The sequence below is a fragment of the Phyllobates terribilis genome, unplaced genomic scaffold (assembly GCF_046119375.1).
Source record: "Phyllobates terribilis strain yellow unplaced genomic scaffold, ASM4611937v1 Scaffold_13__5_contigs__length_258822181, whole genome shotgun sequence".
NCBI classification, from domain to species: Eukaryota; Metazoa; Chordata; class Amphibia; order Anura; family Dendrobatidae; genus Phyllobates; species Phyllobates terribilis.
The window spans coordinates 169,937,410-169,955,122 of NW_027362773.1; the positions used below are offsets into that span (position 1 = coordinate 169,937,410).

At 47.6% G+C, this 17,713-nt stretch overlaps 1 protein-coding gene across 2 annotated transcripts in view; it reads left to right on the plus strand.

Moving 5' to 3' along the window:
- The window catches only part of LOC141174229 (transcription factor Sox-6), a 185,761-nt gene extending 170,408 nt beyond the window's left edge, over positions 1–15,353 (plus strand). For both annotated transcript variants that reach the window (XM_073659052.1, XM_073659053.1), the window contains 2 exons: positions 1,548–1,764; positions 7,919–15,353. In XM_073659052.1, the coding sequence (XP_073515153.1) occupies positions 1,548–1,764; positions 7,919–8,222 (521 nt within the window). In that variant the 3' untranslated portion in view covers positions 8,223–15,353. The remainder of the gene's footprint in view (positions 1–1,547; positions 1,765–7,918) is intronic.
- The last annotated feature ends 2,360 nt before the right edge of the window (positions 15,354–17,713 follow it).

Below are 17,713 nucleotides of genomic sequence, written 5' to 3' on the forward strand. Positions count from 1 at the left end.
TATATAATGGCAGCCTCCACCTCTGCCTCTAGATGGGCCGTGTCCATGGTCCCAGGTATATATAATGGCAGCCTCCACCTCTGCCTCTAGGTGGGCTGTGTCCATGGTCCCAGGTATAAATAATGGCAGCCTCCACCTCTGCCTCTAGATGGGCCGTGTCCATGGTCCCAGGTATATATAATGGCAGCCTCCACCTCTGCCTCTAGATGGGCCGTGTCCATGGTCCCAGGTATATATAATGGCAGCCTCCACCTCTGCCTCTAGATGGGCCGTGTCCATGGTCCCAGGTATATATAATGGCAGCCTCCACCTCTGCCTCTAGATGGGCCGTGTCCATGGTCCCAGGTATATATAATGGCAGCCTCCACCTCTGCCTCTAGATGGGCCGTGTCCATGGTCATAATTGTGTCAATATTAGTGAGGAGTTAAACAACGAACCTGGGTAGGGCACATAATATATGTGAAATATCAACAAAAAAAACAAATAATTACTCCAATAAATCTAATGACACATACCTGCTGGACATTGTATAGAGACAACCATTCAGAAAGACACAAGCACCAATCAAGAAAACCCAAACTATTTAGCCTATTAATATTAGAGAAGTGGCCATTGCTGAGTGCCTCGCTCACTTGTGCGGCACGATCTATAGGGTGAAGCACCGGGCGTGGTCATCCTCTTCGCGGTCACGGTCATCCTCTCCGCAGTCATCCTCTCCGCGGGCACGGTCATCCTCTCCGCGGTCATCCTCTCCGCAGGCACGGTCATCCTCTCCGCGGTCACGGTCATCCTCTCCACGGTCATCCTCTCCGCGGGCACGGTCATCCTCTCCGCGGTCATCCTCTCCGCAGGCACGGTCATCCTCTCCGCGGTCACGGTCATCCTCTCCACGGTCATCCTCTCCGCAGTCGCGGTCATCCTCTCCACGGTCATCCTCTCCGCAGTCGCGGTCATCCTCTCCGCGGTCACGGTCATCCTCTCCACGGTCATCCTCTCCGCAGTCGCGGTCATCCTCTCCGCGGTCACGGTCATCCTCTCCGCGGTCACGGTCATCCTCTCCGCGGTCACGGTCATCCTCTCCGCGGTCATCCTCTCCGCGGTCACGGTCATCCTCTCCGCGGTCACGGTCATCCTCTCCGCGGTCATCCTCTCCGCGGTCACGTTCTGAGCTGGAGTGTAAGATGCAGATGTTTCTCCACTAACCTGCCATTTGCTTGTGTTTTCTCCTATTATTTCCCACAGAATAGGCATTTATGATCTATTCAGAATATTTTAATCAGCGCTATCAATGATAATCAGCCTTTCACTGTCAGAATGGTTCAAACCTTTGCAAACATCATTTTTAGTAGATGAAGTTGTTCATTTGGAATTAGCATTTCAATGTAGCAGGGGGTGATGATGTAAGGGTCTTTTCTCAGGGACACTGAATACTCTTCATGTTCCCGGGAGCATCTTTTCTGATTCCTTGTGTCCTCATTATTATTTGCTGAACTCTGTTTTGGCTTCTTTCGAGGTTTTCTTTTTATATACATTTCTTTATTTGCAGGTTCCCGTTGGAAATCCATGACAAATCAAGAAAAACAACCTTATTATGAAGAACAAGCACGACTGAGCAAGATCCACCTAGAGAAGTATCCGAACTACAAGTACAAGCCCCGGCCAAAGCGCACCTGCATCGTGGACGGCAAGAAGCTGCGCATCGGAGAGTACAAGCAGCTGATGAGGTCCCGGCGGCAGGAGATGAGGCAATTCTTTACTGTGGGGTGAGGACAACAAGATGGATTGCAAAATTAGAAAAAAATGTTTTTCATATCGTCAGCTGTTTTTTTTTTTTCCACTCGTTGATTGATATTATTTTTTACAGCAAGAAACAGAATAAACCTCAAATAAAAAACACAGAAAAATAAGAATATGGGGAATGTTCTCAGACTCCTCTATAATCGTGCATTATGGGGAATGTTCTCAGACTCCTCTATAATCGTGCATTGTGGGGAATGTTCTTTACTCCTCTATAATCGTGCATTATGGGGAATGTTCTCAGACTCCTCTATAATCGTGCATTATGGGGAATGTTCTCGGACTCCTCTATAATAGTGCATTATGGGGAATGTTCTCGGACTCCTCTATATTCGTGCATTATGGGGAATGTTCTCAGACTCCTCTATATTCGTGCCTTGTGGGGAATGTTCTCGGACTCCTCTATAATCGTGCATTGTGGGGAATGTTCTCAGACTCCTCTATAATCGTGCATTATGGGGAATGTTCTCGGACTCCTCTATAATAGTGCATTATGGGGAATGTTCTCGGACTCCTCTATATTCGTGCCTTGTGGGGAATGTTCTGGGACTCCTCTATAATCGTGCATTATGGGGAATATTCTCGGACTCCTCTATATTCGTGCATTATGGGGAATGTTCTCGGACTCCTCTATAATAGTGCATTATGGGGAATGTTCTCGGACTCCTCTATAATCGTGCATTATGGGGAATGTTCTCGGACTCCTCTATAATAGTGCATTGTGGGGAATGTTCTTGGACTCCTCTATAATCGTGCATTGTGTGGAATGTTCTCGGACTCCTCTATAATCGTGCATTATGGGGAATGTTCTCGGACTCCTCTATAATCGTGCATTATGGGGAATGTTCTTGGACTCCTCTATAATCGTGCATTATGGGGAATGTTCTCAGACTCCTCTATAATCGTGCATTATGGGGAATGTTCTCGGACTCCTCTATAATCGTGCATTATGGGGAATGTTCTCAGACTCCTCTATAATCGTGCATTATGGGGAATGTTCTTGGACTCCTCTATAATCGTGCATTATGGGGAATGTTCTCAGACTCCTCTATAATCGTGCATTGTGTGGAATGTTCTCGGACTCCTCTATATTCGTGCATTATGGGGAATGTTCTCGGACTCCTCTATAATCGTGCATTATGGGGAATGTTCTCGTACTCCTCTATAATCGTGCATTGTGTGGAATGTTCTCAGACTCCTCTATAATCGTGCATTGTGTGGAATGTTCTCGGACTCCTCTATAATCGTGCACTGTGGAGAATGTTCTCGGACTCCTCTATAATCGTGCATTGTGGGGAATGTTCTCGGACTCCTCTATATTCGTGCATTATGGGGAATGTTCTCGGACTCCTCTATAATCGTGCATTATGGGGAATGTTCTCGGACTCCTCTATAATCGTGCATTGTGTGGAATGTTCTCGGACTCCTCTATAATCGTGCATTGTGGGGAATGTTCTCGGACTCCTCTATATTCGTGCATTATGGGGAATGTTCTCGGACTCCTCTATAATCGTGCATTATGGGGAATGTTCTCGGACTCCTCTATAATCGTGCATTATGGGGAATGTTCTCGGACTCCTCTATAATCGTGCATTGTGTGGAATGTTCTCAGATTCCTCTATAATCGTGCATTATGGGGAATGTTCTCGGACTCCTCTATAATCGTGCATTATGGGGAATGTTCTCGGACTCCTCTATAATCGTGCATTGTGGGGAATGTTCTCGGACTCCTCTATAATCGTGCATTGTGGGGAATGTTCTCGGACTCCTCTATATTCGTGCATTGTGGGGAATGTTCTCAGACTCCTCTATATTCGTGCCTTGTGGGGAATGTTCTCGGACTCCTCTATAATCGTGCATTATGGGGAATGTTCTCGGACTCCTCTATAATCGTGCATTATGGGGAATGTTCTCAGACTCCTCTATATTCGTGCATTATGGGGAATGTTCTCGGACTCCTCTATATTCGTGCATTGTGGGGAATGTTCTCGGACTCCTCTATAATCGTGCATTGTGGGGAATGTTCTCGGACTCCTCTATATTCGTGCATTGTGGGGAATGTTCTCAGACTCCTCTATAATCGTGCATTATGGGGAATGTTCTCGGACTCCTCTATAATCGTGCATTGTGGGGAATGTTCTGGACTCCACTATAATCGTGCATTGTGGGGAACGTTCTCGGACTCCTCTATATTCGTGCATTGTGGGGAACGTTCTCAGACTCCTCTATATTCGTGCCTTGTGGGGAATGTTCTCGGACTCCTCTATAATCGTGCATTATGGGGAATGTTCTCGGACTCCTCTATAATCGTGCATTATGGGGAATGTTCTCGGACTTCTCTATATTCGTGCATTATGGGGAATGTTCTCGGACTCCTCTATATTCGTGCATTATGGGGAATGTTCTCGGACTCCTCTATAATCGTGCATTGTGGGGAATGTTCTCAGACTCCTCTATAATCGTGCATTGTGGGGAATGTTCTGGACTCCACTATAATCGTGCATTGTGGGGAACGTTCTCGGACTCCTCTATAATCGTGCATTGTGGGGAACGTTCTCGGACTCCTCTATAATCGTGCATTATGGGGAATGTTCTCGGACTCCTCTATAATCGTGCACTGTGGAGAATGTTCTCGGACTCCTCTATAATCGTGCATTATGGGGAATGTTCTCGGACTCCTCTATAATCGTGCATTATGGGGAATGTTCTCAGACTCCTCTATAATCGTGCATTATGGGGAATGTTCTCGACTCCTCTATAATCGTGCATTGTGGGGAACGTTCTCGGACTCCTCTATATTCGTGCATTATGGGGAACGTTCTCGTACTCCTCTATAATCGTGCATTATGGGGAATGTTCTCAGACTCCTCTATATTCGTGCCTTGTGGGGAATGTTCTCGGACTCCTCTATAATCGTGCATTATGGGGAATGTTCTCGGACTCCTCTATATTCGTGCATTATGGGGAATGTTCTCGGACTCCTCTATATTCGTGCATTATGGGGAATGTTCTCAGACTCCTCTATATTCGTGCCTTGTGGGGAATGTTCTCGGACTCCTCTATAATCGTGCATTATGGGGAATGTTCTCGGACTCCTCTATAATCGTGCATTATGGGGAATGTTCTCGGACTCCTCTATAATCGTGCATTATGGGGAATGTTCTCGTACTCCTCTATAATCGTGCATTGTGGGGAATGTTCTCGGACTCCTCTATAATCGTGCATTGTGGGGAATGTTCTCGGACTCCTCTATAATCGTGCATTATGGGGAATGTTCTCGGACTCCTCTATATTCGTGCATTATGGGGAATGTTCTCGTACTCCTCTATAATCGTGCATTGTGGGGAATGTTCTCGGACTCCTCTATAATCGTGCATTGTGGGGAATGTTCTCGACTCCTCTATAATCGTGCATTGTGGGGAACGTTCTCGGACTCCTCTATAATCGTGCATTGTGGGGAACGTTCTCAGACTCCTCTATAATCGTGCATTATGGGGAATGTTCTCGGACTCCTCTATAATCGTGCATTATGGGGAATGTTCTCAGACTCCTCTATATTCGTGCCTTGTGGGGAATGTTCTCGGACTCCTCTATAATCGTGCATTATGGGGAATGTTCTCGGACTCCTCTATATTCGTGTATTATGGGGAATGTTCTCGGACTCCTCTATATTCGTGCATTATGGGGAATGTTCTCAGACTCCTCTATATTCGTGCCTTGTGGGGAATGTTCTCGGACTCCTCTATAATCGTGCATTATGGGGAATGTTCTCGGACTCCTCTATAATCGTGCATTATGGGGAATGTTCTCGGACTCCTCTATAATCGTGCATTATGGGGAATGTTCTCGGACTCCTCTATAATCGTGCATTATGGGGAATGTTCTCGGACTCCTCTATAATCGTGCATTATGGGGAATGTTCTCGGACTCCTCTATAATCGTGCATTATGGGGAATGTTCTCGGACTCCTCTATAATCGTGCATTTTGGGGAATGTTCTCGGACTCCTCTATAATCGTGCATTGTGGGGAATGTTCTCGGACTCCTCTATAATCGTGCATTGTGGGGAATGTTCTCGGACTCCTCTATAATCGTGCATTATGGGGAATGTTCTCGGACTCCTCTATAATCGTGCATTGTGGGGAATGTTCTCGTACTCCTCTATAATCGTGCATTATGGGGAATGTTCTCGGACTCCTCTATAATCGTGCATTTTGGGGAATGTTCTCGGACTCCTCTATAATCGTGCATTGTGGGGAATGTTCTCGGACTCCTCTATAATCGTGCATTGTGGGGAATGTTCTCGGACTCCTCTATAATAGTGCATTATGGGGAATGTTCTCGGACTCCTCTATAATAGTGCATTATGGGGAATGTTCTCGGACTCCTCTATAATAGTGCATTATGGGGAATGTTCTCGGACTCCTCTATAATCGTGCATTATGGGGAATGTTCTCGGACTCCTCTATAATCGTGCATTATGGGGAACGTTCTCGGACTCCTCTATAATCGTGCATTGTGGGGAACGTTCTCGGACTCCTCTATAATCGTGCATTATGGGGAATGTTCTCAGACTCCTCTATAATCGTGCATTATGGGGAATGTTCTCGGACTCCTCTATAATCGTGCATTATGGGGAATGTTCTCAGACTCCTCTATATTCGTGCCTTGTGGGGAATGTTCTCGGACTCCTCTATAATCGTGCATTATGGGGAATGTTCTCGGACTCCTCTATATTCGTGCATTATGGGGAATGTTCTCGGACTCCTCTATATTCGTGCATTATGGGGAATGTTCTCAGACTCCTCTATATTCGTGCCTTGTGGGGAATGTTCTCGGACTCCTCTATAATCGTGCATTATGGGGAATGTTCTCGGACTCCTCTATAATCGTGCATTATGGGGAATGTTCTCGGACTCCTCTATATTCGTGCATTATGGGGAATGTTCTCGGACTCCTCTATAATCGTGCATTATGGGGAATGTTCTCGGACTCCTCTATATTCGTGCATTATGGGGAATGTTCTCGGACTCCTCTATAACCGTGCATTGTGGGGAATGTTCTCGGACTCCTCTATAATAGTGCATTATGGGGAATGTTCTCGGACTCCTCTATAATCGTGCATTATGGGGAATGTTCTCGGACTCCTCTATAATCGTGCATTGTGGGGAATGTTCTCGTACTCCTCTATAATCGTGCATTGTGGGGAATGTTCTCGTACTCCTCTATAATCGTGCATTATGGGGAATGTTCTCGGACTCCTCTATAATCGTGCATTGTGGGGAATGTTCTCGGACTCCTCTATAATCGTGCATTGTGGGGAATGTTCTCGGACTCCTCTATAATCGTGCATTATGGGGAATGTTCTCGGACTCCTCTATAATCGTGCATTATGGGGAATGTTCTCGGACTCCTCTATAATCGTGCATTGTGGGGAATGTTCTCGTACTCCTCTATAATCGTGCATTGTGGGGAACGTTCTCGGACTCCTCTATAATCGTGCATTATGGGGAATGTTCTCGGACTCCTCTATAATCGTGCATTATGGGGAATGTTCTCGGACTCCTCTATAATCGTGCATTATGGGGAATGTTCTCGGACTCCTCTATAATCGTGCATTATGGGGAATGTTCTCGGACTCCTCTATAATCGTGCATTGTGGGGAATGTTCTCGTACTCCTCTATAATCGTGCATTGTGGGGAACGTTCTCGGACTCCTCTATAATCGTGCATTATGGGGAATGTTCTCGGACTCCTCTATAATCGTGCATTATGGGGAATGTTCTCGGACTCCTCTATAATCGTGCATTATGGGGAATGTTCTCGGACTCCTCTATAATCGTGCATTATGGGGAATGTTCTCGGACTCCTCTATAATCGTGCCTTGTGGGGAATGTTCTCGTACTCCTCTATAATCGTGCTTAATCAAAGCTCCACATCCCTAATAGTGACGACAGATCGAGACCACGTTCACCCTCGAGTCCTGTGGGTTTTTTTAGCTTTTGTAATTGCATATATTGTACTTTTCTGAGCTGTCTAAGCACACGCCACTTGTCTGGAAGGTCTCATTTTGGAAGTGTGTATGGTAAAGCCTCCTCTCTTGTGTTTCTGCTTGCTTTAGGCAACAGCCTCAGATCCCGATTAGCACACCGGCAGGGGTTGTGTATCCAGGCGCAATCAGTATGGCCACAACCACGCCGTCACCACAGATGACATCGGATTGCTCCAGCACCTCCGCCAGCCCCGAGCCTAGCATCCCCGTCATACAGAGCACCTACGGCATGAAACTGGACGCTGCCAGTCTGGGTGGGAATGATCTGATGAACGGGGAGGATGAAATGGAAATGTATGATGAATATGACGAGGAGCCTAAATCAGACTATAGCAGCGACAATGAAGCCAGTGAGGCGGTCGGTACTAACTAAAGAACATTAACCTACATTGGAGGAAAGTGAGGAAATCTGCTCTTGACTTTTGGAGTTTTGAACAAACATTTCTAGAAGAGCCTGCATGCGTATGTGGTTTCCACAATCTCATCAGCAGAATGGTCTTAAATATTTCATGTGTGACACAGAATGACTTTCCCTTAGTTTTTTTTCTTGAACTTATTTTCTATTTTATTTTAAGTGAACACATATGTAAAAAGATAAAAAAAAACTCTTCGACATCAGGACTTGAGCTGAACCCGTAGTCGTCTGACGAGTCTTACATTTTAGTGTGTTTTCCTTTTCTTTGAATGCTGATAGGTTTTGAGTTACAGTTTTTGGATGGGGTATAAACATTCTCACTCAGGTATGTACCAGCCAACAAGTTGTGAATGTGTTTTTATGCTGAATTATGTTAGGAGATAGGTACTGATTCTTACATACAGGAAATGCCGACATGAAGACACCTGCGCAGAACTCGCAGTCCAGGAACCTCTTTGATCACTGCCCCCCCCCCCTTCTCGATCCATCATTTTGGTGCCAAACATATTTTTAAAGTCTTGTAACTGCTCAGTTGACGTCTTAATGAAAAAAAGGAGTCTTAGAAAATGCCAATATTTCTGCCGTTTGCATGGAATGGTCTTAGATGTTCCCATGTAGTCTTAAGAGATGGTTGCAACCTCCTGAAATACAGACCTGCTCAGGAGGTTGTGTAGCTGGAGATGGTCATGGTCACCGCTGCTAATGGGGTGGGGGATGTGGGATGATCTCTAAAATTGGCCATGAGCTTGGATCATAAAGGTGTATTCAATGAATGCCGCCATATTAAAGGACTCCTGCATCAGCTAAGTGGCTTATTAGGCCCCTCGTTTACCTGTGCATTCAGTCTTAACCCAGTCTCTTAAATTGATGACATTCATTCCAGAATGCAAAGGGTCCACTTCAATTTGAAAAGCGCCCCCTCTCCCCGCCACAACTCTTATCTCATCTGTAATAATGAAGGTACTGCTTCTTTAAGGAGTCACCATTAACGCCTCCAGCTTCTACTCTGCATTGCACAATTGTTGATTGGGAGACATCATCATTTTCATTGAGCCATCCAACTAAGATGACAGATCAGGTACAATCGTTGGTCACTTAATAGTGAAAACACATCTCTCTGTGACAATACTGCCCCTGGTCTAATGGGGATGGATCAATCTCCTATTAGTGCATCCCCCCCCCTCCTATTAGTGCATCCCCCCCCTCCTATTAGTGCATCCCCCCCTCCTATTAGTGCATCCCCCCCCTCCTATTAGTGCATCCCCCCCTCCTATTAGTGCATCCCCCCCTCCTATTAGTGCATCCCCCCCTCCTATTAGTGCATCCCCACCCCCAAAAAAAAAGTTGAGAAACATTCCTTTTCTTTCTACGAATGATCTCATTAGCGATGTTCACAGCAGATTAGTCATGTGACCTGATCACACGGGAGGTACGGTCTGCAGATCACATGATCAGGGGGGCACACAGGACGCACTGGTCTGCAGATCACATGATCCGGGGGGCACACAGGACGCACTGGTCTGCAGATCACATGATCCGGGGGGCACACAGGACATGGCACTGGTCTGCAGATCACATGATCCGGGGGGCACACAGGACGCACTGGTCTGCAGATCACATGGTCCGGGGGGCACACAGGACATGGCCCTGGTCTGCAGATCACATGATCCGGGGGGCACACAGGACATGGCCCTGGTCTGCCGATCACATGATCCGGGAGCACACAGGACATGGCCGTGGTCTGCAGATCACATGATCCGGGGGGCACACAGGACACACTGGTCTGCAGATCACATGATCCCGGGGGCACACAGGACGCACTGGTCTGCAGATCACATGGTCCGGGGGGCACACAGGACGCACTGGTCTGCAGATCACATGATCCGGGGGGCACACAGGACATGGCACTGGTCTGCAGATCACATGATCCGGGGGGGCACACAGGACGCACTGGTCTGCAGATCACATGATCCGGGGGGCACACAGGACATGGCACTGAGCCATGGCTTTTGTCAGCACATGTCATGCTGCAGGACGATACACAAGGGATGGAATCACGTCCTAGTTACAAGATGGTGGATAATAATCCTATCGCGTGGCGCGGCTTTCTGATCCTTATTGTACGCGGGTTCCATAAAGTCTTACAGCTGTCTACAGTAAAGTACGTTTTTTTGCTATTTTTTAAGCGTTTGGCGGGATGTCGTTGTGCAGCTTTGTACATTTACATCATTATTTTTATGCATTTACATTAGCTATTTTTTTTTTTTTTATGACCTAACCAAAAAAAAAAAAAAACTGAAAAAAAAAAAAAAATGTTTTATTACAGCAGCAAAGAACAAAGTGAATGTTCTTTTATTCTGAAACTTGATTTTTCTTGTATTATAAAAAACAAGATTTTTTTTTTTTTTTTCTCCCTAAGTGTTATAACAAGCACTGGATATAAATGGTATTTCTTATCACTTCTGACAAATGTGAAGCTGTTGTATGAGCAAAACGTCACCTGTTGTAGACTCGTGTGGGCTCGCCTCGCAGTCGTCCGATCTGAGTCACATATATATATATATATATAGATATATTTTAATGTCTACTTAATTTCATTTATTTATGCAAATGCTTTGCTGGTTTGAATGCATAACTGAAGCTTCAGCATCGCGTCGCTACTGCGGCTGCACCACCGGTCACAAGACAAACCTCAAACTCACACAATCATATGCACTGACTGAAATTACAATATAGAATTGTTTTTCTGAAAAGTATTATATATCATGATTGAGTTCCTTATTTATTGCCAGTATTGGCTAAAAATAATGTAAAAAAAATAGCGACAATCATGAATTAGAACTGGAGCATGACGTGTGCCCGGGGTCCAGCCTCCAAATCCTGAAATTACTGTATTAGTAGGGCATCGGTGCACTTATGTGTACTCCACAAACATTAACTTCTAGAGCTCACCATCAGCCTCACGGTAGTCTTCATCGTTCTAGAGAAGAGTAAAATATCATTGTACTCGGACTGTAGGAAGGAAGGCGCAATCAGGAGCAGCAGGCGCAGTCAGGAGCAGCAGGCGCAGTCAGGAGCAGCAGGCACGAAGGAAGGCGCAGTCAGGAGCAGCAGGCGCAGTCAGGAGCAGCAGGCACGAAGGAAGGCGCAGTCAGGAGCAGCAGGCGCAGTCAGGAGCAGCAGGCGCAGTCAGGAGCAGCAGGCACGAAGGAAGGCGCAGTCAGGAGCAGCAGGCGCAATCTGGAGCAGCAGGCGCAATCAGGAGCAGCAGGCACGAAGGAAGGCGCAGTCAGGAGCAGCAGGCGCAATCAGGAGCAGCAGGCGCAGTCAGGAGCAGCAGGCGCAGTCAGGAGCAGCAGGCACAGTCAGGAGCAGCAGGCACAAAGGAAGGCGCAGTCAGGAGCAGCAGGCGCAGTCAGGAGCAGCAGGCACGAAGGAAGGCGCAGTCAGGAGCAGCAGGCGCAGTCAGGAGCAGCAGGCACGAAGGAAGGCGCAGTCAGGAGCAGCAGGCGCAGTCAGGAACAGCAGGAGCAGCAGGCACGAAGGAAGGCGCAGTCAGGAGCAGCAGGCGCAATCATGAGCAGCAGGCGCAGTCAGGAGTAGCAGGCACGAAGGAAGGCGCACTCAGGAGCAGCAGGCACGAAGGAAGGCGCAGTCAGGAACAGCAGGCATGAAGGAAGGCGCAGTCAGGAGCAGCAGGCGCAATCAGGAGCAGCAGGCACAGTCAGGCGAATAGGGAGCGTTGTCTGCTGTTATAGTAACAAACATGAGGAATACAAAGTAAGAAAAGCATTGTAATCCTCTGTACGACACGCCATCTCTTCTCAGCCGCAGATCGTGAGTGCACCGTCCGAACCTGGGAGTTTACCAGCAGTGATTTCCACTAATAGGTGCTCGTTCCTCCTTACAATTATGGTTATGACTTTAGTCGTAGCTCGTCAGTAAGAAAAACCTCCAACCCCACAAATCTTTATCTTTATCTTGGATCTTTATCCAATCACATCCAGTCCTTAGTGGTTCCTGTGACTGGGGACTAAGTAGCCAAAATGCATCAAGAATATAGTAAAGTTAAGTGTTTTTAATTGCATAAAGTCACATTTATTATCCCTTGTACTGATGGGCACCGGGAAATGCTGATTTATGGTAAGGGAAGCCCCATTATGTGGGTTGGCCGGGTTAATCCTGCTGTCATGCAGGTAATAATTCCTGTTTCCATCGCAGTAAGACGTCTTTCCTGGCAGTTCGGACTTGTGTCCTGATGATCGTGCTCACATTCGTCTGATTAGCAGGGAAATTGCCGCCTGTAGAAGACCTTCTACTGAGAGAGACACTTTGTCCCTTCGGCTGCACATCATGAGGACAGTAATCGGAGGAGGCTGGACGTAAAACTCATGGTTACTATTAGCTGCCATTAATTAGTAAAATTACTCCATGAGGTCATGTGTTTCTAGGAACACGGGGCCACCCAGGATCTGAGCCCAAACAAACGTATAAGATGACTGGTGGCCGTGTAGTGTGTACAGACGCTGCAGAGCAGAATGGGGGTTTACTTGTAATCCTATGTCACGCCGCAGGGTACACAATGATAAATTCAGCTCTGCTGCATCTAAGAGGCGCACAATCACCCAGGACGTGATTACATCTGACGCCTTCTCAGCTTCAGTGTCCTACAGTCAGTGTCTGCGCTGATGGGGGGGCCGCACGTAATAGGAGCCGCTTAGAAAAAGGTACGAAGTATAAGTTGCAGCAAAAGTTTGTCTCAATGGCTTTTAGCAAATCTCAGTTTCTTCTAATGCGGGGAGGTGAGACATGGCCGGGGTGCGGCATCCTCATGTTACAGAACCAAGGAATGGCGGATGTGGAGGAGGCTTGTAGGCTTTCCTTCATTACCCTTATGGTACCTAACGAATACGTGTGCACCCAGGGAAGCGGAGACGCCTGTCCTAGCACTAGCTGTACGGTACTTGTATCTATAGGAAGGCGCGGAGCAGGTGACACGCAATAAGCGCGGCGCCCGCTCTCTTCAGACTTGCACTTTACTGAAGTTATAGGGAAATTACAGGATTTATAGCTTGGAAGGTGGAAACTGGGAACGTTATCATTGCACCTGATCATCAGTCCAGAGGAATGGAGGGGTCAGAATCTAGGGAAAGGCAGAAATGTAGATTCATGGAGAAAGTAGCACAGACGCGGGGACATGCGACGCGGTCCTGTCTCATCCCACTGCTATTCAGCAACATTGGACAAGATAAATCAGCATCTAATCACCTGTATCCACGGCTGGGATCTTCCGGTCACAGTTAACCCTTGCTTAGCTGGCATCCCATAATGCTCTAGCTTATTTCCACTATAGCTGACAGGTGTGTAATGCCTCAGAGATGTAAGAGACCACATGTCTGAGTGGGATAGGGAAATGTGTCGCGTGACCAAAACCATTTGTGGAACCTGTCCGCGGCGACTGCTGTCACACGACTACCGTAGCTCGAATCGTGCTGTAAATAAAACAATCAAGTTGCAGAAAAGCCGTAAGATGCTCTGGTGCAAGTGGTTACTGAACGGGATATGTCAATGTAAACTCCAGACAGACATTTATGTGACATTGAGCACGGACGGGATTGTTCATTCTTAAACTACAAGTCTGCAGTCGCTCTGTCAGTCTATGTGACTGCAGACTTGTGAATCCTTACATCGCGCTCACAGTGCACTGTGAGGATTCTCTGGTGCCGGGAGCGGCGGCATGTGACCACGAGTACATCATTTGGTTACATGCCGACTAGTGATGCAAGTGTACTTAGCAAGGCTGGACATGTCTAGTCAGAATGTGGCAGGGAGTATGCATACCACATCCCAACACCGGAGAATCCTCACAGCGCAAACTGAGCGCAATCTGAGGATTCACAAGTCTGCAGTCACAGAGTCACATACAGTGACTGCAGACTTGTAGCTTTAGAACAGACAACCCCTTTATATAGATATGGCTCCATAGTAAAGACTGGCTGCGTAAGAGAAGACACTGCTGACAACTTCCAAGCCTCACACATCAAGCCAAGTTGTCAGAAACTACTCTTTACATAAACTGTAAGTGCAGAGTTTGACTTTATGTAGTTTACGAGAGAAACTAAAAGTGTAAACTTGGGGTTCCTCTTACAAGGAGGGGACGGATTAGAGGTTACACCAGACGATGTATGAGACAAGGTGGATAACATAGGATGTAAGATTCGCTCCACGACATGTTAATGCCATTTACTACTGCACTCCGTTGATTGTCCTCGTTGATGTCTTACCGATACAAGTTGCGAACAGTGACGAGTTTGTTCTTCAGTCATTTCAATGCAGGCGATGCCCTACACATTTCACAATCAGTTATATTTCCGAGCCCCAAACATTGAAGGGTTCAGACAATTTTGATTAGAATGTGAAATAAAGTTTGAGGTCGCTGTGCGCTTCTTGTCGATGATCAGACGCGGCACCGGGCGCAGTGGGCGCTCGCCGACCTCAGTTTACAAAGCACTTGTTACATTTCAGTTCTTACCTTCTTCTTTTCACCCCCCCCCCCTGCTACTTTGTATTGTAAAGTGGTTTATGTTGTATTTTATACGAAGCTGTAGAACATTTTTTAATAGTACCCGTGTATCATTTTTATAGACGGATAGGTCTAACTCATCTCTTGGACGTACACAATGTTTTAATTGCTGTAGACACATTTGTTTGTTTTTTTAAGGTTGCGTCGTGCTGAACGCAGAATAGTATTGTATAGATTAAGTAAAGTTTATGGGAGACGCAAAAAAGAATTTTGCGACAGGAGTGGAGTATTTAATTTAAGCTCAGCTTGGCTTAGGACGGTGAGCCGGGTCACGGTGCTCACACATAATGGGAAACGTGCAAATATAAAGCTGCCTGTATGCTGCACATTGCAGACCGGTGAGTGTGCATTGTCTGTTCGTCTTCCTTGTGTCAATTTGTCTGATGCTTTTTTGTTGTTTTTTTGTTTAGTCTCTTAAGTTAAGGTTAAAAAAGAGGAAAAAAAATGCATTTTTTTTACATTGTATCCCCTTGCAATTTCTAGCAAAATAAAGATTACAAACCATGGCTTAGCATTTCTGTTCTTACATGATGGAGTTTTCCTAGCCGATGACAGAAGCTTGTAGCTGTTATTCCGCGCAGTGTACCCTTCCTACATGACATTGTATTTGTTTGTGATGTATATTGTGAGCTTGTAACTATATGTTAATTTAATCAGCACAATTCACTGACATGCTGGACTCACTGCTCGCTGCTCTTTGGAAGCATAAAGTTCTACACCGGGCTGTTGGGATGATCTAAGCTTGTGTCTCGATGTCTTGCCGGGAGGGGGAGGGGACCTCGTAAAACGCCCGCTAGCGATTTAAAGTCGATAAGGATTTTTTTGTTTTGTTTTAACTCTTTGTAAGATAGCGATACTCTTATAGGCCAATGGCTTATGAATATCCGGGCGTTTAGAGGAAATAGGACAAAAGAAAAATGAAAACTAAAAACTAGTGTCTATTGCTGCTTTCAATATGTTTTAAAAGTCTGAAAATGTAAATAGTTTATCAAGAAAATCCTGTACAGTCCAGTGTAAAGTTTTTAACTGAACTTTAAAAAGTTGCCATCACTTGTGTCTCACAGTCTCCTCTTGGTACAGTACAATTACCTGTTTGCTAAAAGGTAAAAAAAAAAAAAATGAATAAATGAATAAACCTACTCAGAACAATGAGCCCAGTTCTTGCTTTGACTCTTTTGTGCAGTATTGATGTGAGGTGACATAACTGATTGGTGGCTCAGTGACCACCATCAGAGGCTCTGTGAGAGGACTCGAGCCCCCCGCAATGTTAGGAAAAACTAACCAGAAGAGACTGGCAATGACCGATTTATGCTAATTTACCTTAAGACCATCCCTCCACCTCTAATCAACACACCACCACTCCATCTTTTGTACCGATGTTGACACTTAATGATTAAAGATACAATTGTTTTACAACACTCGCGTCTGTCTGATACTTTTATACATTACACACCACAGATTATTATAAAGGCGGCACGAGGGTCCGCAGCAGATCCAGTGTTCATGTCATTACTGTACAGAGGGGTATCAAGCAAGGAACCAATGACAGCGACGCCCTAGGATCGCCGGACAGCGACGCCCTCGGCGGACAGAGACGCCTTCACACTTGGCTCGGGTGGCCGGACAGCGACGCTCTCAGGTCATTGGACAGTGACGCCCTCAGCGGACAGAGACGCCTTCACACTTGGCTCGGGTGGCCGGACAGCGACGCTCTCAGGTCACTGGACAGTGACGCCCTCGGCGGACAGAGACGCCTTCACACTTGGCTCGGGTGGCCGGACAGCGACGCTCTCAGGTCACTGGACAGTGACGCCCTCGGCGGACAGAGACGCCTTCACACTTGGCTCGGGTGGCCGGACAGCGACGCTCTCAGGTCACTGGACAGTGACGCCCTCAGCGGACAGAGACGCCTTCACACTTGGCTCGGGTGGCCGGACAGCGACGCTCTCAGGTCACTGGACAGTGACGCCCTCGGCGGACAGAGACGCCTTCACACTTGGCTCGGGTGGCCGGACAGCGACGCTCTCAGGTCACTGGACAGTGACGCCCTCGGCGGACAGAGACGCCTTCACACTTGGCTCGGGTGGCCGGACAGCGACGCTCTCAGGTCACTGGACAGTGACGCCCTCGGCGGACAGAGACGCCTTCACACTTGGCTCGGGTGGCCGGACAGCGACGCTCTCAGGTCACTGGACAGTGACGCCTTCGGCGGACAGAGACGCCTTCACACTTGGCTCGGGTGGCCGGACAGCGACGCTCTCAGGTCACTGGACAGTGACGCCCTCAGCGGACAGAGACGCCTTCACACTTGGCTCGGGTGGCCGGACAGCGACGCTCTCAGGTCACTGGACAGTGACGCCCTCGGCGGACAGAGACGCCTTCACACTTGGCTCGGGTGGCCGGACAGCGACGCTCTCAGGTCACTGGACAGTGACGCCCTCGGCGGACAGAGACGCCTTCACACTTGGCTCGGGTGGCCGGACAGCGACGCTCTCAGGTCACTGGACAGTGACGCCCTCAGCGGACAGAGACGCCTTCACACTTGGCTCGGGTGGCCGGACAGCGACGCTCTCAGGTCACTGGACAGTGACGCCCTCGGCGGACAGAGACGCCTTCACACTTGGCTCGGGTGGCCGGACAGCGACGCTCTCAGGTCACTGGACAGTGACGCCCTCGGCGGACAGAGACGCCTTCACACTTGGCTCGGGTGGCCGGACAGCGACGCTCTCAGGTCACTGGACAGTGACGCCCTCGGCGGACAGAGACGCCTTCACACTTGGCTCGGGTGGCAGGACAGCGACGCCCTCGGCGGACAGAGAAGCCTTCACACTTGGCTCGGGTGGCAGGACAGCGATGCCATCACACT